Source organism: Brassica rapa, chromosome A09 (genome assembly GCF_000309985.2).
Source record: "Brassica rapa cultivar Chiifu-401-42 chromosome A09, CAAS_Brap_v3.01, whole genome shotgun sequence".
In the NCBI taxonomy this organism is placed as follows: domain Eukaryota; kingdom Viridiplantae; phylum Streptophyta; class Magnoliopsida; order Brassicales; family Brassicaceae; genus Brassica; species Brassica rapa.
Window position 1 is genome coordinate 1,587,726 of NC_024803.2, and position 22,321 is coordinate 1,610,046.

The following is a 22,321-nucleotide window of genomic DNA, read 5'->3' on the forward strand; positions in this document are numbered from 1 at the left end:
TAGAGATATTAAGTAAATAAAAAGTACAAGAAATGGAAATACATATACAGGAAAATAAATAATAAGTAAATAATGTAAATATATAATATATGAATTATATATATAATAATAAGTAAATACACAATGACCTTGATGACTTTGAAAGAGATTTTTTATAACAACGAACTTTTTGTTAGGTGGATTCATTGTTGGGAAACCCGCAACTTTCAAAAGCCAAACTTATTCATGAGAATTGAATTGTTTTTCATAGACTCAAAGGTATTTTACAAATTTAAATTAATCGAATCCATAATTTTATTGTTAATATTTATACTAACTCTTTCATGATCAAACCATTACAGTTAATACCCATTCAAGCGTTTACCCCGAAACACTTCATTCCTCGCGGAATCAGGTATTGGTTCATGTTGGTTTAGTATTGTTTTTGGTTTATTAACCGATTTAGGATGGTCCTATTGTAAATATAATTTAAGTTGGTTTAGCATATATTATGCTTAAAATAACTTAAATTAAATAATAGTAATATTATGCTTAAAATATAATTTTAGAGAGTTTTCAAATATAGTTTACAGAACATTATAGGTGATGAATTTAATTTATTAAATTCGTTTATTACTTAAAACTAAGTTTTTTTTAAAAAACATACTGAGTTATAAATATCAATGATGGATTGGTGAGTATAACATGAAGACAAAAATATAAATATTTGATTTTTAAGATAAGAAATTCAGCTTTTATTCAGTTACTCAATATATAATATCTTAAATTGTTTTTTTAAATATACATAATTTATATATATATATATATATACATAATTACATAATTTAATCTTCCAAACTTAAACTATTATATTGTATATGAATAATGTTTTTAATAAAATAGTTTCTGATTTAAAAAATAATAAAAACAACAAATGGTTATTTTCAAATAATGGATGTAATTTACATTATACTATCATTTAACAAGTATTAGATACGTTTTGATATATCATTATTTTCTATTTCCAGAAAACAATAAATTGTTAAACATCAATATCATCTAGGTTAAGTATACGAACAGCACAAATTCAAACATCACAAAAAATATTTACATAAACATTATAATACAATAATTTAATCAAAAAATACAATTCAAAATAAAAATTCAAAAGAATAATTATATACTTAATATTTGAAAATAAAAGATATTTTTGTTAAAATTGTACTTACCTAGCCAAGGAGATCGACCATCTTTTTACGGATCAATCGATTGTTGAGCATTTGGTCGATCCGAAAATACTCTGCATTTTAATTAAATATCTATAACATTTATTCCAACACTCAACAGATAGTTTTGCTAAATATGATAACTAGATAGCCAACAAAATTATAAAAAAAAATGTAAATAGTAAAAAATATGTTAATTTAACGTGTTAAAATTTAAAAATAAATTTTAGTTATGACATACATCTTAACATTTATACAAATATATATATATTATAACCTAAATATAAATAACTTAACAACTTAAATTAGAAAAAAAAATAAATATCCCGGACGTAGCCCGGGTAAATCCCTAGTTAACTAATTACACAAAAAGTGAAAAAATGTTGCAGTCTTAATATGGAAAATAATATATTTAGTTTGTTTAGATTCAGACTTCGTAAAATTTTGAAAATTAAATTATTATTTGTAACAAATTTACAAAACTTAAGCATAATATCTGTTTACTATTTTTAAAAACAGATTTCGTATGAAATATAGTTAGGGTATGCACTCTCAATAATATTTATTATTATCATATTAATTACTCGATTATAAAGAAAAAAACGAAACAAAAATAATAAATATAGATAATATTAATATATGTAAAATAAACAAAAAATTATATCAAAATTTTTAACGGGCTTGGGATACTATCTACCAAGCATCCAAAATTTTCTCTATTATCTACTACACTACATTATAATCATGAGTTTTCGAAAACATATTAAAAAATATACAAACCTATCCGAAGAATATCAAATGAGATATAGTCTTAATTATTTAATAATCATAAATAAAATAGTTATTGCGTTGCTCAAAAAAAGTTAATGTATATTATCATTCTATCGATCAAAAGTTATTAAGAAATAAAATTTAATAGTTTTGAGACTTATCAGTTATGCATATGTGGAAGTTCTAAATATATAGATTTTAAATTGTGGTATCTTAACTAAGTTTAAAATTTATTATGAATTTATTGTACATTTGATTTACAAAGTTATTTCCTAAATTAGGAAAATACAATTAATCCTTAAATTTAGGATTACTTAACATTTCAGTGGGATTTAATGTAATTAAATTGTAGTTTTAATGGTTAAATTTAAAATGTATTTCAGTTTTAATAGTGTAGATATACATTTATGTTGGGCCTTATATTAACATATTGTACTTAACCCACATAAACATACAAAGTAAATGAAATGGGCTATTATGACACATATTTTGAATTAATTTTGTTATTAATAGGAATGGGGTATATATTGTTTGGTCAGATTGTGTAGGTTAAGAAGAAAATCTTAACTAAATATTATATTGAATATACACGTTTGGAAAATAGAATATACCTATTTTGAATTATTTAATAATTATTTCTTTTATTGTTAATAGTTTATTATATTTGGTTAGTTACGATAAAGAATTTAGATTGATAAAATAAAATGGAATACAATTAGGATGTTTTTTGAAAAAGAAATATTCAATTATTTATAATTGGTTAAGAAAATACGTGATTTTTGGTTTAGTATATCCACTGAATTAATCTGGTTTTTTTAATGTTGTTAAATGACTCATAAGACTAGTGGCAAGTTATGTAATATTAAACATGAAGTAATGGTTAATTCTCAAATGTACTTCAGTTTAATAGATTAGATGTAGAGTAGAGAGTACCGAACATTAATCTTTTGTTTTGAGATTTAGATAATTTAACTGTTAATTAAACCGACTGATTTTAAAATTAGTGGGTCGTGTGTTTAGCATCACATATTTCACTAGATTCATTTGTTATGTATTCTTTCTTTTCTCTCTTTTTACATGAAACTGACGAGTTAATGATACATAGACGGTTTAATGTTTTGGGATCGTTGTATTTTACTTTTGTTTTCCGATTTATTAATATTATTTTTAGTTTAAATCATGTTTCTTTTGAATTTATTAATTATTTGGTTTAGTTCAGTTATTTGAAGATTATGTAGAGAAAATGATGTTGACGCATACCAAAAGACCGTCTGAGATTGTTCTGACCTACAAGCATTGTTGATACTTATGTACCAAGGTTTGGTTCTGTAAGTTGACGGCTCTCCACTTCCTCTCTGGTGGAACTGCTGCTAGAGGTTTTGACATTGACCTCTTTCTCCTTGGTTGAATTGCTGTTGCTGTAACTGGCAAAGTTAATTTGAAAACTCAGTCAACAAGAATTTATTTCTCAAACCTCTTAAGTGTTTCATATTTTGTTATATGATTTTATTATTTTTGAAAGAAAAACACATAACAAAGATATATTATGTTATATGATTGTATCACTTTTGGAAGGAAACACGGGAACAAAGGATTTTTTTCGTAGTACCACTAACTCAATATGTTCATCATTATGGACATCGAGTATAACTGACTTCTCTTTCATAATACAATTTTTGTACACCTTGTCATTGCTCTGTTTTGAGTACATTTTTTTTTATCTTATTGTGTTTTGTTATTTTTACCGTTTCGAGGGAGACATTATATTCTTTGATCTTCTTCCTTTTTTTAAGTGTGCTTCATTAATGACATGATTATAAAATAAGTTGGTGTTTGCCTTAATTATTTCTTCTTAAGAATTTTTATTTATATCATGGTTGAAGAGACCAAAACATTCTTGAAACCAAAACATTATTCTCATACTTTGAAGTCAAGGTGGCCAAGGATCAAAACAGATAAGTTAAAATCATCTTGATCTACCTTCTCCTTTGCTTGTATTTCTTGAGTATACTTTTTTCTTATTTTGGAATTTAATCTTGTTTTTTCTTTCTTGATCAAACATTCTTTTTTTTGAGGATTGTTATTTCCATTGTCATTTGAGAAAACTAAAATTCATCGGAATAAGAGTTGAAGGACTAAGGATCAAAGCGGTTGAATTAGGATAATGATGATGATCTATAATATTTTTCATTTAATGCATGTTCATAATAATTTCTGCATCTCACTTCTTAAAATCTGCTCCAGCCTCCATGTACTGATATTGATATCCGTCTAGCACTCGCATAGCTTGAATTTGGTTAGAGTGTTAGTCATGTTTACAAGTTTTGTCATTTCTGCAAACCAAATTACCGTAGTTGGTTGATATAGTTATACTCACGTCTTTAGTCCTCTAGCTCTACCATTTTGATCTCTTTTACCATGCATAATAGATCATACAATGTCAAACCCCTAAGAAATTGCATAAAACATAGGCCATATGAGAACGAGGATAATTTTCCCAAACTATGGCTCCAACTATTGATCATATTTTAGGGAATTTTTTTTGGTGAATTCTTTGTTCCTCAAATTTTATACAAATTAGATTGATTTTTAGTCAAATTATTGGCAGGGGTCTCATTCTATTCTTCTAAATTGTTCATTGAAGAATAAATTTATGGATAAAAAAACTCTTTCTCCAGTGAGGAACAAAATAAACAAAATTTCATACTTTTTTTAATTCAATTCTTCAAATGTTTATTACTTTGTTTATTTTTCCCCATTCATCTGACGGTCACCGATAGGAGCCTATGTCTGTATTTTGCTACTTCTTTCTTGAGTTTTAGACTTCTTCACTAGTCATATTTTTTCCCAAACTATGTTTCCGTTGAGCTTTTGTTGAAGTTATAAGAACATAGAACATTTACTCAGAGGTGTGTGTTTTTTTTTGCTCTATATAGCGCACGTGTTGTGCCTGATATGATGCTAAATTGAGTTTAAACTCGAGCATGAAACTGCTAAGAAAAAAAGAAAACAGAACAAAACAAATATTGTCTAAAGTTACAGCTCCAAAGATCGATTCTTCTTCAACTGATGTCCTCTATATTTATCAGCGTTGTGGCTTCTGGTCATATGTCACACAAAGAGAGAATAAAAGAAAGCCTAGTATTAAAATTTTTAAAAAGGCTAAAAACGAAAATAAAAGTGTTCTAAATCAAAAAATTGGTACACACACACAAAAGTAAACAAATTAACCGCGAGCACTTTCGTTAGAATTCCTATTATCTAGTTTCTCGGCACCGAATGATCACAGGAAAGATGTTAATCTTCAATCATCACCTTCACTCTAATTAACTAAATGATACGCAGGTACATACAATGTTTCAGATGAATAAGTTACACGCACCAAACATAATATATTACAAACAAGTTCAAAGAATCGGGTAAACACACAATTTTATACTAGAGGAGGTCTTCAACCAATAAAGTTTACAAATAAGAAACACCTAAAATTCACATAAAAAGAAAAAAAAAACGACCTCCACACCACTTGAATCGTCTGCTATTGGAAGCAAGCACACTGATATTTTCCTTGAGCCAAATTACATGAGATAAAAGCCTCTTCTTGGCTGCAAAATCAGCTTCCTCCTCAGGATTATGACTCGTTTTTGGTCTTTGGTTTACTCCCCTCTGCTGTCGTTGTTTCTGAGAACTGAACATCTCTTGTTTCTGAAAGAATGCCTTTCTTCAATTCACTAGTCTGCGCTAGGCTCCCCTGAACCATGCCGCTCTCTTCTGATCATATCTAGAAGATCTTGAACTACTTCAGACATCAATGGTCTAAACTCTGGTTCAGACTGTCACAACAAAAAAAAGAACAAACACTCTTTTATTCAAAGCAAACATACAATCACAAGCAATCTAATCACAGTTTCTCATAATTTTTACCTGAACACACCGCGAAATAATATCAGCAAAGTGTGACAATGACTTTGCAGGGTACTGTCCGTTAAGAGATGGATCAACCATTTTCCCCAATGCATCAATATCATGTAGCTGAGGAACCGCCCACCTCACCAAGAACTGCTCTGCTCTACTCCGGTCCCTATTAAATCAGACTCTCATATGAATGAATGAATACACATTTTACCAGAAAGAAACAAAAATGTAAATGTGCAATACCTGTCGTAGGACATTCTACCAGTCAAGAGTTCTAACATAACAACACCAAAACTGTATACATCACTCTGCCATGTATAGATTCCTGAGTCGAACTCTGGAGCTCCGTATCCGTAAGCCGCAAGTAATTGTCCTGATAACTGATTAATACAATTAAAAAGTTGGTTTTAGATCTCCAAGAAACTTGTTAAATTCGGATTTATCATAAGCTTCCAATTTAAAATTAATTGGTAGTAAGTGGACTGGCACTAAACCTTATTATATATTGTATTTACGGTTTCTTTTAATTCCCGATGTGTGATACTTTATCCCTATTAAAACTACAAGAGGGGTTGAAAACTTTACCTGACTCACAGAGCCTGATGATATCAATGGGGCCAAACCACAATCCGAGACAAGAACACTCAGATCATCGTCTAGTAAGACATTGACTGATTTGAAGTTTCTGTGTATGATTGGTGGTTCACACACCTCATGCAAGTACCTTTAAGACATTAACACAAGTTAGAAAAGATTCCAACATTTTTTTAAGTTAAAGAAACCAAGAAACTTACTCAAGGGCTTTAGCAGCTCCAAGTGCCATTCTGACACGTTTGTTCCACGAGAGCTTCTTCTTGAACTCATCGTCTGAATGCAAACCGTCTTGTAACGTACCGTTACTGCAATACTCGTAGATCAGTAGTCTCTGGTCGTGCTCAGCGCAGTAACCAACAAGTTCAACGATGTTGGCGTGGCGTATCCTATCTATATCGTTCACTAGTTCGATGAACTCATGATCCTGTTGCTGTTCACAAGCCCTCTTGTCCAACTTCTTGACAGCAAAGAGCTTTCCATCGGGAAGACGAGCCTTGTAAACACTCCCAAGCATCCCCGAGCCGAGGAGATTCTCCTGAGAGAAGCTTTCAGTGTATTGCTGAAGAGATGCAACGGAGTAGTGCTTCACAGAAGTTAAGGGTACGCGTGTCTTTGGTGAAGGCTTCTTAAAGGGTCTCTCCGGAGACTTTATTGGCATAAAGGTGACCACAGGAGGAGCTGGTGGCGGCGGTGGAGGAGGAGGAGGAGGTGGAGGAGGCGTCAGCGTTGAGAAGTCAATGTCTTGACTCTCCTGTCTTGTTATAGGTCTTTGCAACCGCTCAATGTCATGTAAAACCTTTGGTTCTTGTCCAGCTTTGGTGAATGGTACTGTTTCATAAGCATTGTTTAATCAATAATGACAAAAAAGAATGCAATGGACACTCAAATCTTTTTACCTTTCTCAGACCGAACAGGTGGAGGGAGTAGAGGAGGCCCATTCTCCAGAGCATTCTCTCTGTTTCCTCTGTCAGCACCAACTTGATGCGGTTTAAAGACACTACTAGCACGTTCTCTTCTTCTTCTCCTTCTTAAACACATTGGCAACAGCAAGAGTAATGCCAAAACAAGAATAATGAAGAGGACGACGCCAGCAATTGCTATGAGGACTATCCGTGTGGTTTGTGAAGAGCTCTTCTGCTCTTTTGGAGAAGGAGGTTCACCATCAATTTTCCCTCGGTTTCTTTCAGGTGGAGGAGGTGGTGGTGGAACTCCAAAGAACGGTCGTGTTGGAGATGTAGAAGGAGACAGTGATGGTGCAAGTGTGGTGGAGTTGAATTGGTTTCCATCCTTTCTGCATCACCAATGTAGTAAGCATGAACAAAGAGCAACTGAGAAAAGAAAAACATTAAACTAGAGAGTACTTACAGGAATGTCGGAATGCTTAGTAGTTTTTCAGGTATGGGTCCAGAGAAGAGGTTATTCTCTATGTTTCTGTTGCCAAGAAAATACATTATAAGTTTTGGAGTTAAGAGTTTGAACATTGTTGGTAGAGAAAGTAACATTACAAGTCTTGAAGAGGAAGGACTTGAAGAACGTCTAGAGTTCCTGAGATCTGATTGTTCTGAACATGTCTGGAGAAACTCAGATATATCAGCTTTGGTAGAGAGAGAGTCGGCGGGAAAGAAAGAGACAAAGAGAACAAAACTTACAATGTTGTAAGAGCTGATAAACTCTCCATTGAAGGAGGCAATGTACCGCTTAGATTGTTAGCAGATATGTCTCTGCACAAAGATAACAGATCACTAAAACAACCCACACAAGTTTATAAAAAAAAAAAAAAAGACAAGCGTACAGATTGATCAGCCCAACAAGGTTTTGAAACACATCAGGTAACTCTCCTGAGAGTTGGTTATCATTCAAAGACCTGTCAAAAACAAAACGGTAAGAATTTTCATAAAAACAAATAAAAAAATCAAATAGAAACTGAGAGTAATAAGAAGAAGTTACATGTCACTCAGAGAACTTAGTGTTCCTAAAGATTCAGGGATGCTTCCTGTAAACTGATTAGCTGAAAGAAAACTGCCAAAAGATAAAAAAAAAACCCATTATCATACAAACCGTTATTAAAAAAAACACATTGTTAGGGTGTAATGTAATACATACAAATGCTGCAATGTAACTGGCAAATTAGTCGGTATGTATCCTCCAATGCGATTGTTACTAAAATCTCTGGAAGATAAAGCAAAAGCAAAATACAAAACGTTACAAGTAAAAATACAAATTGACTAAGTCAAAATTGTAACATTTTGTGTCAAAGAGACTTACATTCCCCTGATAGAAGTGAACTTAGATAAGTTGTCACCAAGCTCTCCCTCCAAATTCGCCGCATTTACAGTTCTATAAACCATTCAATAAATCAAATATAATATAAACTGTCAACTTAGAAACTGTAATAATCTGTGCAACTGTAATATAAACTATAAAATAACTTCTTACATGCTTATTATAACATCTGAGACATTGCAGATAACGCCTTGCCAAGCTTCACCACACGGATCTCCACCAGAAGCAGTCCAGCCAGGAAGCGAAGGCGCCCCAAGCGCAGCGTATAAACCGTTGATTGCAACAACTGATTCAAAATCACAAACAATGCTGATTAAAAATTCTCAGAAAATCATCAAGGAACATACACAGATCTCACTCAGAACTCAGTGCTTGCTTACCATCGTCAGGGTTAGTAGCAGCAAAGGAGAACGTAGGAGTCAAAATCAGCAAAGACAAGAGCAGAGGAAGAGAGTAGAGCTTAGAACAACCGAACTGTGTAATAGATCTCTTACTAGCAGCATCCATTGTTTTGATGCTAGTTAACCAGCATTAACCGGACACAAACGATGTTTAAGAATCTGTAAACAAGCAGTCATAAGCAAACAGAACCATCATGAATGAGACAAGATCCCATAAACCAATCAAAGAGAGAATTGAACACAAGTAGCAATCTCAAGAAGAGAGAAAGAGAAAGAGAAAACTTACTGGAAAGGCAGAGGAATCGACACAAACGATTCGGATAAAAGGGTAAAGTCTTTTCCTTTTTTATTACAGAACCTAACCCCAGAAAATAAAAATGCATCACTTTTTTTTTAATTTTTATTTGGGTGAGGATGAGATTTTAAGACGCAACTTAAGAGCTAAGGTTCAATAAACCCACTCAAGAGGTAAGAAATGGAAACTCTGTTCATAAAAGGTTTAATCTTTTTTTTTTTGTGAATTTGAACTAAAAGGAAACTCTTCTTCTGTTCCTGGGGGGGAAGAAACTTTGACCAATGCTTTCTTAAGATCAGTACAACATCAATGTGAATAAAATAATCAGTGGAAAAAAAAACTGTATTAATTAATTAACCAATGATTTAACTCCATGATGTGTACAACTGTATCCCTTTGTTATCTTTTTGGGGGTGCAAGTGCAAGTTGCGTCTTGGTCTCTGTTCAAGATTCTAGTTCCGACCAGTGACTTACTTGTTTCAAGACTTGCTTGTCAACTTTTAAGGAGAATAATTGGTTGTTAACTGTTGTTAGTTAACAGATAAAACGTTAACCGGATTTAACCACCGGTTTAGAAAAATTATGAAAGGCGCGCGTGTGGATGGATGGAGAGATTGGAAGGGGGCGGTGAAAAAGTGTCAACGGTGAAAGACAAAAGTAGCCGCGAGGAGGAAAAAAAGGAAGGTTTTAGTTGGAATTGGATTCTCACTGCTTTTTTACTTGCTGGCGAGTGCCACGTGCTCGTCACTGTCAGATGACGTCATTTCACTTCCTACAAGTCTACAACGTTCACTCTCTTTTTTTCTTTGAGCAACCTATTCACTCTCTGGTCTTTCTTATTTAGGTTCTGATTGATCCAAGTAATTACTAATTAGTTAACACAGTATAACTATATGTCTATATCACAATCGCTCTACTGTTACAATAGCTTTGGCAACAAAATCTAACTTATAGAATAAATAATAGTATATGGGGAACAACTATATCTAAAACTTATCATAATTGTGTTATCATGATATTCATAACATCTATGACATTTTCATTTATTATTTTAATTTCGTTCAATATTTAATACTTTATTAGTTTATACCTTTTTTTATAAATTTACAATGTACACACATCCCTTTAGTATCACTTGTTCTGAAGTTTTATTTTTAACTAAATATTTCATTTATCATCAGCTTAAAATGCTGAAAAGGCCCAGAAAGCTACAACACCAAATTTAAGAAAGCTACTCCTAAAAGCATAAAAGGAAATCCGCTGGGCCGCATGACCAAAGGGCTACTTGTTCTCAAGTTTATAAAATGTTCTTCCATGGAGTGGGCTTATGAAATTTTTTCACCTAGTTTTAAAGGTTGGCTATTTTTTAGGCCGAATCTCAAATCGCAACAAATCAATGTATGTATTTTTTTCAATTAAGTGACCAATTACAAGCTACTGGCCAAAGTCATACCGTATTAACAAATCGATAACAAGAGAGGGAATATATAATGAACCATAAATAAACGAAATCAGTGAATGTATGTACTGCATGCGTTGCATATGAAGTATCTATGCGTGCATCGCTCGAATTCTTCTAGTTACTTGGGTTAGGTACGATGTAAAAGCAAGAAATGTGTTCCACGCCGTATGCATCACTTTCTAAACATAACTGTTTTCTTTTATAAGAAATATCATCTTCTGATCTTCACTTCCTCAATTTCAACATCTAATAAATGTTTATTTTGGGTTGTTTTTCTGAATACGGTTAGGCCACTTGTCTTTTGGCTTTTTCATTTTAATTGCATGCTATTGTGAATGTGACATTTAATAAATGTTTTTCTTGGTATTTTATTATTATTTTTTTATCAGATTATATCATTTTCTTTTCCATTTTTTCCATTTTTAATGTTTATAATTTAGAGAGTACATAATCTCTCGCCAACTATATTCACTTCTAACAGTCCCCACTCCAAAATGCCATCCCACACCTTTTTGTGAAAAAATCAATGTTAATATATGATTGAAAACTGATATTGAAGCTTTAGTTTTCCTAATAGTTCTTGAAAATATTGATGGGAGTAACGTTAAAGAACTTAAATATAATGTTTTCATTTAGATATTAGAGAATTTATAAGAAGTTTCTCATATTCCATCAACGAGTTTAACCATATTGGGATATTACAAGCACACAAGCAAAGTAAATTTCACAAGAAAGCCTACTAGCCATTTTTCTTCTCTTCTAACAAACTTAAAAGTAGTCTCCTAATTTTAACAAAAATTCTTTAAAGTAGTCTTGATGATTTGGAGTCACTCTCTCTGCTAAGACCGAAGTTTCTTACACAATTGACAATCCATACAAGGGCCTGCCGTTTCAACCAAGTTATCGAATTCACCATGCATAACATATTTAAATACCTAGATTGATCCGACCTTTGAGCCAGGCAGCTTTCATTTCAGATTTCTTTTAACGAATTTACATTCTCTAATTAACAATTTTCTATTTTCTATGATAGTTCCATCCATTCCGACGTTTTCTCTGTGCATGTTTCCTCCAGATAACTCGGTAAGCACGTCGTCGCAAAATAATGGCAAAATATTGTTAAGAGTCTATTTTTACTTATTTTAACTCTTATTCTAATGCATGGGTGATTCAACCAATAGCACTGTCAATTTAGGCATGGAAAGGATCCATCTTGTCATTGTATGATCAGAAACCCACACAGCAAGTTATGGACCAACAAGACAAAACACACAGGTCCCCATAAACCGGTGGGTCTAAACAGACAACCACAAATAAGTTCTCTATAAATACTTATCTCAAATATAATTTGTGTTATTTTTTTAATTTGAACCGCATCTTGACCTTCGCAACCGCGCGAATATTTAATTTATGTTTGTATTTAATGATATATTTGTAAATGTAATCATATTTGTAAATGTAAATGTTATATTTGTATTTAATTTTATATTTTAGAATTTTAGAGTAAAATGTATCACTGATATATCGGTGAGTATTATAAAAAAAAATATAACATTTCTATAATTAGATCCATGTCTAAGATATATAACTAACAATTTTTTTAAATAAAAAGTACGAAAATAGACAATTGTGAATTAGCATGCTATTTATAAATTATACATTAGATATAGTATTTATAAGAAAATAAAATGATTGTTAAACTTCTATCAGATTAGATTTAGGTGTTTCACATTGTATATTCAAATTTAACCAAAGAGTAACATTATTCTTTTATTATTATTCCTTGTAAAATGGTCAAATCAGAGTACACTACTAACACAGCCGCCATGGAATCACGAAGAACAGAACACAAAACTAAAATTTAAAAGGTAGCTTTTAGTTGTAAGCCGAACTGCTAAATCTCTTAACAGTAGAACCATCAAGTATGTCAAGCATAACCGAGTTGGTCGTGCACCTAGGAGTCTTAAACTGGTTCAAGCCACCGCATTTCCCAACGCACCTTTCCGCCACTTTCCCAAACGTGCCACGTTCCACCACTCGTAGCTCTAGCGGTCCTATCGACTTCATACGCCTCGACACAACGTAACCATGGTCCACAAAACCAGCATCCATCTCTCTGCAGCAATCTTCAAGAGCTTTATCCTCTGCTTCTCCTCTGATCTCCCAGTAGATTATGTAGCGACCGGGACGAGCTTTAACGTCTGCGTGGCTTGTAAAGTCGACGACTTCGGCATGTGTGGTGCGGCTCAGAAGCTGAGAGGCCTTGTCCACCACTCGCTGAAGATCTTTCTCTGTGTTCTTGTCAATGTTGATTGTTAAGATGAGCTTTCTTCTGTATATGAAACTTAGCTTCGGTGTGCCGTTGTGAAAACCGGTCACTTCAACGACGTCTCCTAATCTGTACCTGTAAAGACCTGAGCAGAGCAACAAGTAGAAGGCGATGAAACAGAGGAAGTGATAGGGATTGATAAAACAGAGCAAATGATGAACCAGAGGCAGTGAAAAAACAGAGCAAATGATGGACCAGAGGAAGTGAGACACAGTGATAAAACAGAGCAATGATGAACCAGAGGCACTCATAAAACAGAGGAAGTGAGAGACAGTGATAAAACAGAGCAAATGATGAACCAGAGGCAGTGAAAAAACAGAGCAAATGATGAACCAGAGGAAGTGAGAGGCAGTGAAAAAACAGAGCAAATGATGAACCAGAGGAAGTGAGAGACAGTGATAAAACAGAGGAATTGATAAACCAGAGGCAGTGATAAGACAGAGAAAATGATGAAACAGAGGAAGTGAGAGACTTGATAAAACAGAGCAATTGATGATTCAGAGGAAGGAGAGACAGTGATAAAACAGAGCAATGATGAACCAGAGTCACTCATAAAACAGAGGAAGCAATGAACCAGGGGCAGTGATAAAACAGAGGAAGCCTGAGGCGCAAGAGCTCTTAACTATATCAACTGACAATGAAAAATGAAGTGGCGAGGTTTGCATTTACCTGTGAAAGTGGTGAGAACAAGCTCATACTCCTGTCCGAGCTTGACTTGAGAGAGAGGCACAGGCTTCTCTTCAACAAAGTCACCTTCACTACACAAGTCTTGTTGATGAGTCTGCTGCCTGTAAAGCGGTATAAACTCGAAGTAACTAAAAGTCGGAATCACAGCAAAGCTCACGTCTTCTGGAGGAAGCTGAGGATCAACGTTCACACCGATCCAACTCTCAGTCGACCCATAATCCGCGCTCACCAGAGGCAAACCACCAGCGTAATGCCTCAGCTTCGTCAGATACGGCAACATGGAGCCCGTCATGATCGAGGAGACGTACTTTGCGTTTGGCCATAGCTTCGGAATCAAACCAAGCCATCCCACGTTCGACTCCAGCTCAGTGCAGACCTCTTCGATACGAGAAGCGAGAGACGGGTTCGGTCTGATCAGAGCCAACACAGCCTTTCTCATCCTGGGGAGAGTGATTCTTGAGCTGAGACTGCCTTCCTTTATGTCAGCACATATGTCTCTCCAGGTGTCTTCGAACAGGGAGAAGGCTTGGACAATGGTGTAGGAGAAAGCAGAGGCTACAAACTCCACTTGCTTTGAGAAATGGAGACCGAGCAGGAGATGACAGTAGGTGCACTGCCCGAAATCGCCTCCGGAGATGACCTCTCGTGGGCTGCAGGTGAATGACTTTGTTGTCTCTTGCTTGGTTTTGAACTCTTTGCTTGAATAGTAATGTGTTGTTGCCGTTCCTACGGTCAGTCCTCCTGGTGTCTTGAACTCCTTCCCGGCGTATATAAACTCAAGAATCCTCCCTCCTTCCTTTATTGGATAGAACCTGTGCAAGGAAGGAAGTGGTGAGCCAGTGAAGAGCTCTTTAAAGGGTAGAATGTACAAGGAAACCAAGTGGTCTTGGCCTAGTGGTAAAAGGGTTGTTCGATTCCCCTTGGTCACCTGTAAACGCTTTAAGTGGCAAGAAAACCCAGATTTCTATGGGCCTCTTGGTGATTAGTCGTACTTGGGCCTAGAAAGCCTTTGGAATCGTTATCAAAAAGAAAAAAAGTACAAGAAAATGAAAAGAACCTTGATCTGTAAGCAGCTGATAATCTGAAAATCTGAAGAGTAGTTTGCGAGCTATGGCAAGTAAACGGAACATACTTTTGTCGCCCTTCTGTTGTTCCAGAGCTGTGTCAAAAAGAGAAGATATCAAACACACACACATATATACACAAACGTATGTATAGAGAAAATATATATACCTGAGGGAGAGAACAGTGATGGGTTCCTGTGTGAGTAAAGGAGAAGTCTCTCCATCTGCAATTCTTTGAATGTAAGGATCCAAATCAGCATGGGAAACAATAGGCACCAAGGAAGTAAAGAGAGTTTCCAAGGTGTCGTCGTCCATCTCTTCAACATCAACATCCCCAAGCCATTTCCTCAGATACTCCACTCGGGAGTTGAGCTCAAGAATCCGGCGCAGCGTCTCCCTTTGAGCCTTGCAGGCTTTCTCCGAGACATGCTCGAACCAACCAATAACATCAGCATGCCCAGCTTCTGCAGGTTCCATCAAAGAAGGCACTACAGCTATGCAAAAAACCAGTAGAGTTCTTAACCCCAACATATAGGGGAGTACTGGTCGGTCATTGACCACTCTCTTTTCTCTTCCTCTGTGTTGTTGTTATCACCATTTTTGGAACTCTTTGTTTGTCTTTTTAATGTGAAAACATCTCAGATACCTCCACAACAAAATGTCACGGAGACTGCCGTCCACAAGTTCTATTTCCATTTATAACAGCTATTAAATGCTTTTCTCAGACCTAAAGAGTAACACTGTCGCAACATGTGCTCCGGAAACAAACCTTAACCACAATATATTTTGCATTTTCAACCAGTGTGGTCCCATGATATAGCCTCTTGCCTCCAACAATATCAAAGCCCCATCAATCTTGTTACATCTCTTTCAAACTCCCATTCACTGTTAATAATTGAGTGAATGAATATAGCCAAGAACTAGGCAAAGATTAAACAATCAAGAGAGGTTCCATAAACACACACCTATTTGAGCAAAACCTACCAACAGAAATTTTAAGACCTTTCTCAAATGAAGTTTCTTTCTTTTGCTTGAATCTGGGCAAGCATGTAGGACCATGATGTACTAGTTATCACATGTTTGCACAAGATATATATTTTTTTTTTTGTGCTTATGGAGACAGGCTGGCTCGTCCCCTTCTTTCAAAGGCCCACCATCACTTTGAATGGATGAAACAAAAAAGTCACTTTTTCACTCTCCCTTTTTTTCCGTGTAGGTAACCACAAAAAGAGCCATCAAGGGTTTTGCAAGGTCAATGAATCTTTCGGCATCTTGATTGGGTAGTTAAATTCCATAAACATCCTATCAAAGATATGTAAAAGGAACTGCACGTTAATTTCAATATAAACCATAAAAGAGTGGTCAACACTCAACAACTCATCTCATCACCTAGATTCCATGCAAAAAACGTGGCAAAGTTTAGTTCATTAAAAACTGTTTCAAGAAAGTGATTACTAGACCAAACCAAGAAGCCGTCATAGACACAGTTTGATTTAACACGGATTCTAAGTTGAAAGAATGTCTTAGACACAGTTTCTTTGGATGAATGAGAAAACACACAGAAAAGCCAAAGGTTTATTGTCCCCTTTAGAGATGCATCTGATCCTGAAACTGTAACAGTTGAATGAATGTAGTTTCTTTGGATAAAAAACACATAGAAAAGCCAAGGTTTATTGTCTCATTGCAGAGTCTCAACTCTCAAATCACTAAACTAAATGCATTACACTAAACCATTTCATGGAGAAGGCTGAAGATCACGAGCCGTCTTCACCAAATCGAAGATATCAATGATTCAAACTCGTCCCGGAGATCGATAGGGACAGAGAAGACAGCTTCGTCCGATTATTTTGATCGGAGTCTTCTCCAAACTGCCGTAGTCGCGGCGGCCATGGCGAAAGGTTTGAATTGGCCTGGAGCGGCTGATAGCAAATGGTCCTATGGTCTAGTGGTCAGGACATTGGACTCTGAATCCAGTAACCCGAGTTCAAATCTCGGTAGGACCTTCTTTTTTATTATTTTCTCCTTAATTAGGAGGAGTCTACAAACCGGTTTTGATTTAAATAACCGAATTTCATAGTACGGTTCGGTCAATACATTTTGTGTGGTCAGTCACTCTTTAGTCTCTGATTGAAATGTGATGGGTAACACATTAGTATCAGCCTGCTTCTTTACTGGCCTCTGTTTACATATTAAGGTTGAGCAGCCAGGTCAAGAGGATGAGGAGGCTCTTGCCTTTTTGGAAGAATGCAGAGCTTGAACTCATAACAATCTGGATATATTCAATCTTAACGGGCTCCAAAATCTCCAGTCTAGCTTAATCATGCCTGTTGAGAGTAAAAAAAACATATGGTCTGGTCCTGAAACTGTAACTAACTTCAAAGATCATCCGATTTCAAAGACGAGAGAAACAAAACTGAGCAGTGGATTGATAAGGAGCATAAACCGTCTAGGAGTAAAATGAGACTGGAGAAAATGACAGCATCTGGTCCTATGGTCTAGTGGTTAGGACATTGGACTCTGAATCCAGTAACCCGAGTTCAAATCTCGGTAGGACCTTATTTTATTGTTTTTCTTTAGTTAGGACTCAGTAAACCGGTTCTTACAGTATTATAATTTATAACCGATCTGTTTATTTTAATCGAAATGTCATACTTCGGTTCAACTTGACTTCGGTTATATTAGACCAAAGGCTTCTTTGGGTGGACTAGGAGACATGTAGCTTCAAGTTCCTATAGACTGCAAGAACTTCAAGCAAAGCTTTGTTTCTTCTTATATAGATAAAAGCCTAAAACATGTATACATACATTTGGTTCATGGATTCCGAGAGAGAATCAATATGGCAATATATCAAACACAAAACACCAGCCAAGAAAAAGAGAAAACAGATGAGTGGCTCACAATGTTCAGGCATAACAACAACAACAAAGTACAGTTTTTCCTCAAGACCAGTTCTCAGTATCAGTGCAACTTAGGACAGCATTAAGAATCTAATCTCAAGTCTTGGACTTTTCTTCAGAGAATCTCGGGAGCTGAACGAGTGAGTTCACTCTTGTAACACCTTCCAGCCCCAACCAGTTTTGATCTCCCACAGTTTTCTCATCCTCTCCCTCAGTATCTGCATTCACATTATTACCATACGTCTCGTTTTCTTGATCTGATGATGATCTAACTGTGAAGTTTCTTTGTAGACACGGTTCTGATCTTTGTCCATCATCTGATTCCACAGCATTTGTGGCTGAAGAGAAGCCCTGCTCATCGTAATCCGACTCAGAATCCATTTTCCCATCAAGAAACAAACAGACAACTGCACAGTCGTCCATTTTTGAAGTTGGATACTTCAGTTTCCACTCACGTGCAGCCGAGTTCACCAAGATCCTAGCTGCTGATGCCCGGCTTGAAGATGAAGCTACAATATCGACCACTTCTTCGTTGCTTAGCACGTCCCATATCTGTTCAATCAAAAGCTCACAGATCAGTTTTGACTACGCATGCTGGTTCGGTTAGTTCAGGTAGTTTGTTTTTTAGTTAGTTTGGTTCAACATGAATCTTACTGCATTTACCCAAAATAAAGTTCGATTCGGTTTGGTATTCGGTTAGTTCAGTTTTTGTAAATCCTACAAATGTTAGTTTAATTTTGTTAAAATTTTGGATAAATTAGGTTAATATCGATTAGTTCGATTCAGATTTTGGATATGGTTTGTTTATAAAATTTAAATTTTAAAGAAAACCAAAGTAACCGATTGCTGAACCGAACCAAAAACCATTTTTTTAGAAAACTTATCGAATCAAACCAAACTAACCGAAATTTTGGTTTGGTTCGGTTCAACGGGTTTAAAATCCCAGGCCTGACGCTCAGAAACTGATAAGATCATCAGCTTATATACTTACTCCATCTGAGGCAAGAACAATGAACTGATCTTTATCTGTAAGGACACGGTGAGTGAACTCAGGTATCGAAATGACTCCATACTCTTTCAGACAGAAGTCACCAAACGCCCTAGCCATGGCCAGTCCAGGAGCGTCATCAAAAGGTAGCCAAACTCGTGACACCTCTGGCTCATCTTGCAGAGCAAAGACACGGCCTTTGCACCGTTTGATCCTCTCAGCTTCCCCTATCAGACCCACAAAAGACAGTAACATCCTATTCAGACAAACGCATATACACCAGAGGGAAACAAAATCAATGTGAAAAGTTGGTAAGCATACTCGGTAAATCAGGTTTCAGATCAACAGTTAGTTGAGTTGCTACCATGGTATCATTACTGTCTTTTGATCCAAGAATGGCTCGAGAATCACCAATGTTCCCCATGAAGAGATTAGACCCCTGAACAACCAAAAGACATCATGTTAGACCAAACTAAACATGATTGAAGTAGAAATTCGTCCTCTATAGTCTTGGGATATTATCCGAAACCCGAAAACCAAACCAAAAAACCGAGAAAACCAAAACGGACCAAAACTTACAAAAACCCAAACCGTTCCTATTTCTCTAGATATAATAGAAATATAAATTATTTTAATTCTAAAACAAGTATATAAAAATGTAAATGATAAATCGAAAATTGTTTTTAAAAATCTGGAACTACCCCAAAAAATTGGGTTTTATTGGTGTAACTGGGGTTTTCTGTGCTTTTCGGTTTTAAACCCAAACAAAATCCGCACCATTTCTAAGTTTTTTTCGGGTTTTATAAAAATTAGAAACCTAACCCGAACCCGACATTACCTAAACCGATCCGAAAAATGTAAGGTTGCTAAACGGGTCCTATATACACCAACCCGAAAAACCCGACCCAAACCGGAAACTGGAATGCTCAGCACTAGTTTTCTAGATTTTACCTGTTTGAGAATTGTAACAGCAGTGCTACCACTACAGAAACAATCCACATTAGGGTGAGACCGCAGTTCCTTGTCCATGGCCTTAAATGATTTAAAGAAAGCTTCTCCCCACAAGCCTTTTAGTTTATCTTCATCGGTTCCTTCTTTAACAGCTTCCTGGACAGCTGATTTGCTTGAACTTCTTCTGAACCGACCGTTTTGCTTTGACTGAAGCGCATGAAAGAAAGACTGCAACTTCACAGGCAACGTATCTCTCACTTTACGAGCAACAAGATGACCAAAAGGACCATGACCATCAAATACACCACAAAACGTCACATCCTCAGACATAAAATCCTACAAAACACAACACAAAGCCTCTCGTTTTAGTCATCCATACAAAGAGAGAGAAAGAGGGAGTAGGAACTCACTTCCCACACAATCATGGCGTCTTGGTTAATACCCTTGCGTCCTTGTTGAGTGAAAATGCAAGAGCTCCTGCTCTTGCCGCTGGTGATGATACGGTTTGGTATAGAGGCCAAGTTCTGGAGTGAGAGGATATGGTCTGAAAACGTTCTCTTCGCCCTTTTGCTCACACAACAACCGATCCCAAGATATGGACGAGGCATTGGCTTCTCTCCATTGCTCCAGCTGCTACACGTACTCTTACTACTAGTCGACACACAACCTCCCATTGTTCAAAAATCAGAATGGTTAAGCAGAGAGAGTTTTTACATAGTATATGACCTGAAAACAATACAGAGGATAGTTTTAGTTAAAGCCTAAACATGTCGTTCAGACCAGATTCTAGCATGTGATGTTACTAAATAGACTGTTTTAATTGTTTGTCACTGAAACATTAATAACCTTATGTTTCTTGGTTTTGTTTTACTAATTCCTGTGATTAAGTTAATGTAAGTAGGACCTACATGAATCACTTAACAAGGGTAAGCAAGAAAAGATACTGAACAACTCATAAAAGATCAAGAACAGAGTTTCACCATGTCTGATCAACATTTTCTTCTATATTCTAAAGAAATCAGATCAGAAGAAGTTGACAAAAAAAAATCCAAATTCACTTAAGAGATTTCATTCACTAGATACTATTACTAAGCAAGCAAGAAAAAATCCAAATGCAAAGGAGACTAAGCAAGTAAGAGAAAAAAAAAAAAAGGTTAAAAGCTTGTTTTGGGAAAAGAGAGTCACTTTTAAGGAATCCAATGTAGGCAAAGTGAACTGTGGAAGAAGGAACTATTACTTTCTTCTGAACTAGTGTCGAGTTATGAAGAAAGAAGATAACAACTAGATGTCTGAGCAAATCACACGAACGGACAAGACATAGACGAGTTTAAATAAAACATGGCAACAAGGAGAAACCCATAACGAAAAAAAAGATGCTTCGAGATCAAATTAAATGTGAGAACGCACCTTGGTCTTGTGTGGGTGTTTCTGGAAATCAAGAACGGTTGATTCACAGTTCACACAGACAAGGAGTGTAGGAAGTACTAGAGACAGCGAAAGCAGAGAGAAAGAGAAAAATTTACTATAGAAAAACAGAGGAGGGAGTAGAGAGAGAGAGAAGCAAAGGGTTTAATTTCAAACAAAGAATTAATCTTTTATCATCTTTTTTGAAAGAGATAACAAAATTGCTTTTGTGTGCTTTGCTGTTTGTTACCTTTTCTAAATCATGAAAATGAAATTTTAATAATTAGCTACATTTAACATTTTATAATCGTTATTAAATTAATGAATTGCATTCTACTAATTATCAAAACATGTGTAAAACTATCTGATCTTGCTGCCTAAGACATTAGTATGTTTGAGACTTCTACAAATATACAAAAAGAAAAGAACACTTAGTATCTATCATGGCTGACCAGCATTGCTGACATAATTCGAATCTTAATTAATTTACTAACTATTTTGTTATCTAGACATGTAATGGTTGTAACTGTAGTGGAAATATTTGAACCGTACTCCATTAACTTCATCATGATTTTTTTTTCAATAATTCCACCACCATAATGAATACACTAAAAGTCTAAAACAATAATATGATAAATGTATAACAAAAGTTATATCGTTTTTTTTTTTGCTAAAGTATTGTATTTTCTTCATTTCAGTTCTCCTTTTTTTAAATCTATATAAATTTTGATTTTTATATATTTTTATTCAATATAAAACTTAAAACATAGAAGCAGGTAATTTAATTCAAAATAAAGAACAAAATTTTTCTTTAACCATAAGAATATATCGGGATAAATATCGTAGATGATTCTTCTTGCATGCAGTTTTTATTAGAACAAAGGTTTTGTGTTTTAAAACCATGCATGCAACTTTAACGCGCAAGCTTTGATGATGATGATGGACCTGAATCTTAGCTTTGATTGCATCACTAGCAGTCATACCTGTTTCCTATCACCCACCTACATAATTCACTCTTCTTTTTTCCCTCAAACTTTATTTTTATTTAATTTCATGATGGTACTTGTCAAATCAT

General features: G+C 35.1%; 3 protein-coding genes, 1 long non-coding RNA gene and 2 other non-coding genes across 8 annotated transcripts; 3 read left to right on the forward strand and 3 right to left on the reverse strand.

Moving 5' to 3' along the window:
- Positions 1-5,273: 5,273 nt before the first annotated feature.
- LOC103846682 (protein STRUBBELIG-RECEPTOR FAMILY 3) lies at positions 5,274-10,265 on the reverse strand. 2 transcript variants are annotated; one of them, XM_009123658.3, is made up of 16 exons: positions 9,456-10,265; positions 9,149-9,328; positions 8,922-9,054; positions 8,751-8,822; positions 8,589-8,654; positions 8,433-8,504; positions 8,278-8,349; positions 8,135-8,206; positions 7,991-8,056; positions 7,851-7,916; positions 7,382-7,776; positions 6,686-7,313; positions 6,477-6,615; positions 6,135-6,271; positions 5,901-6,057; positions 5,274-5,809 (listed from the first exon to the last, which is right to left on the reverse strand). In XM_009123658.3, exons 2-16 carry the CDS (start codon positions 9,273-9,275, stop codon positions 5,708-5,710), a joined length of 2,304 nt encoding a protein of 767 aa, XP_009121906.1. In that variant the 5' UTR covers positions 9,276-9,328; positions 9,456-10,265; the 3' UTR covers positions 5,274-5,707. The 2 variants fall into 2 exon arrangements, with proteins under 2 accessions (XP_009121906.1, XP_033134627.1); XM_033278736.1 differs by lacking the exon at positions 9,456-10,265 and having other exon boundaries at positions 9,149-9,440.
- A 2,405-nt stretch (positions 10,266-12,670) lies between these two features.
- LOC103846673 (indole-3-acetic acid-amido synthetase GH3.10) lies at positions 12,671-15,805 on the reverse strand. The gene is made up of 4 exons (XM_009123646.3): positions 15,176-15,805; positions 15,000-15,101; positions 13,925-14,754; positions 12,671-13,340 (listed from the first exon to the last, which is right to left on the reverse strand). Exons 1-4 carry the CDS (start codon positions 15,535-15,537, stop codon positions 12,802-12,804), a joined length of 1,833 nt encoding a protein of 610 aa, XP_009121894.2. The 5' UTR covers positions 15,538-15,805; the 3' UTR covers positions 12,671-12,801.
- A 348-nt stretch (positions 15,806-16,153) lies between these two features.
- LOC117127884 lies at positions 16,154-17,877 on the forward strand. The gene is made up of 2 exons (XR_004450835.1): positions 16,154-16,579; positions 16,675-17,877. It is a non-coding gene; the product is annotated as an uncharacterized LOC117127884 (long non-coding RNA).
- Positions 16,938-17,009, forward strand: TRNAQ-CUG. Its single transcript has one exon. It is a non-coding gene; the product is annotated as a tRNA-Gln (tRNA).
- TRNAQ-CUG lies at positions 17,491-17,562 on the forward strand. The gene has a single exon. It is a non-coding gene; the product is annotated as a tRNA-Gln (tRNA).
- On the reverse strand, positions 17,753-21,479 carry LOC103846665 (probable protein phosphatase 2C 52). 2 transcript variants are annotated; one of them, XM_009123633.3, is made up of 6 exons: positions 21,250-21,479; positions 20,253-20,568; positions 19,843-20,178; positions 19,213-19,330; positions 18,895-19,118; positions 17,753-18,455 (listed from the first exon to the last, which is right to left on the reverse strand). In XM_009123633.3, exons 2-6 carry the CDS (start codon positions 20,514-20,516, stop codon positions 18,000-18,002), a joined length of 1,398 nt encoding a protein of 465 aa, XP_009121881.1. In that variant the 5' UTR covers positions 20,517-20,568; positions 21,250-21,479; the 3' UTR covers positions 17,753-17,999. The 2 variants fall into 2 exon arrangements, with proteins under 2 accessions (XP_009121881.1, XP_033134631.1); XM_033278740.1 differs by lacking the exon at positions 21,250-21,479 and adding an exon at positions 21,080-21,203.
- Positions 21,480-22,321: the final 842 nt, after the last annotated feature.

Bases quoted from the DNA above. Each gene is read 5' to 3' on its own strand.
- LOC103846665 (XM_009123633.3), bottom strand. From the start codon at position 20,516: ATGGGAGGTTGTGTGTCGACTAGTAGTAAGAGTACGTGTAGCAGCTGG. The intron at 19,331-19,842 runs GTAAAATCTAGA...TTGGTTGTTCAG, and splicing joins CTGTTACAATTCTCAAACAG to GGGTCTAATCTCTTCATGGG. The intron at 18,456-18,894 runs GTAAGTATATAA...TTGATTGAACAG, and splicing joins TTGTTCTTGCCTCAGATGGA to ATATGGGACGTGCTAAGCAA.
- LOC103846682 (XM_009123658.3), bottom strand. From the start codon at position 9,275: ATGGATGCTGCTAGTAAGAGATCTATTACACAGTTCGGTTGTTCTAAG. The intron at 8,823-8,921 runs GTAAGAAGTTAT...AATGGTTTATAG, and splicing joins TCAGATGTTATAATAAGCAT to AACTGTAAATGCGGCGAATT. The intron at 6,272-6,476 runs GTAAAGTTTTCA...TGTATTAATCAG, and splicing joins CATCAGGCTCTGTGAGTCAG to TTATCAGGACAATTACTTGC.
- LOC103846673 (XM_009123646.3), bottom strand. From the start codon at position 15,537: ATGTTGGGGTTAAGAACTCTACTGGTTTTTTGCATAGCTGTAGTGCCT. The intron at 15,102-15,175 runs GTATATATATTT...TTTTTGACACAG, and splicing joins ATCACTGTTCTCTCCCTCAG to CTCTGGAACAACAGAAGGGC. The intron at 13,341-13,924 runs GTAAATGCAAAC...TGCTCTGCTCAG, and splicing joins TGTTCTCACCACTTTCACAG to GTCTTTACAGGTACAGATTA.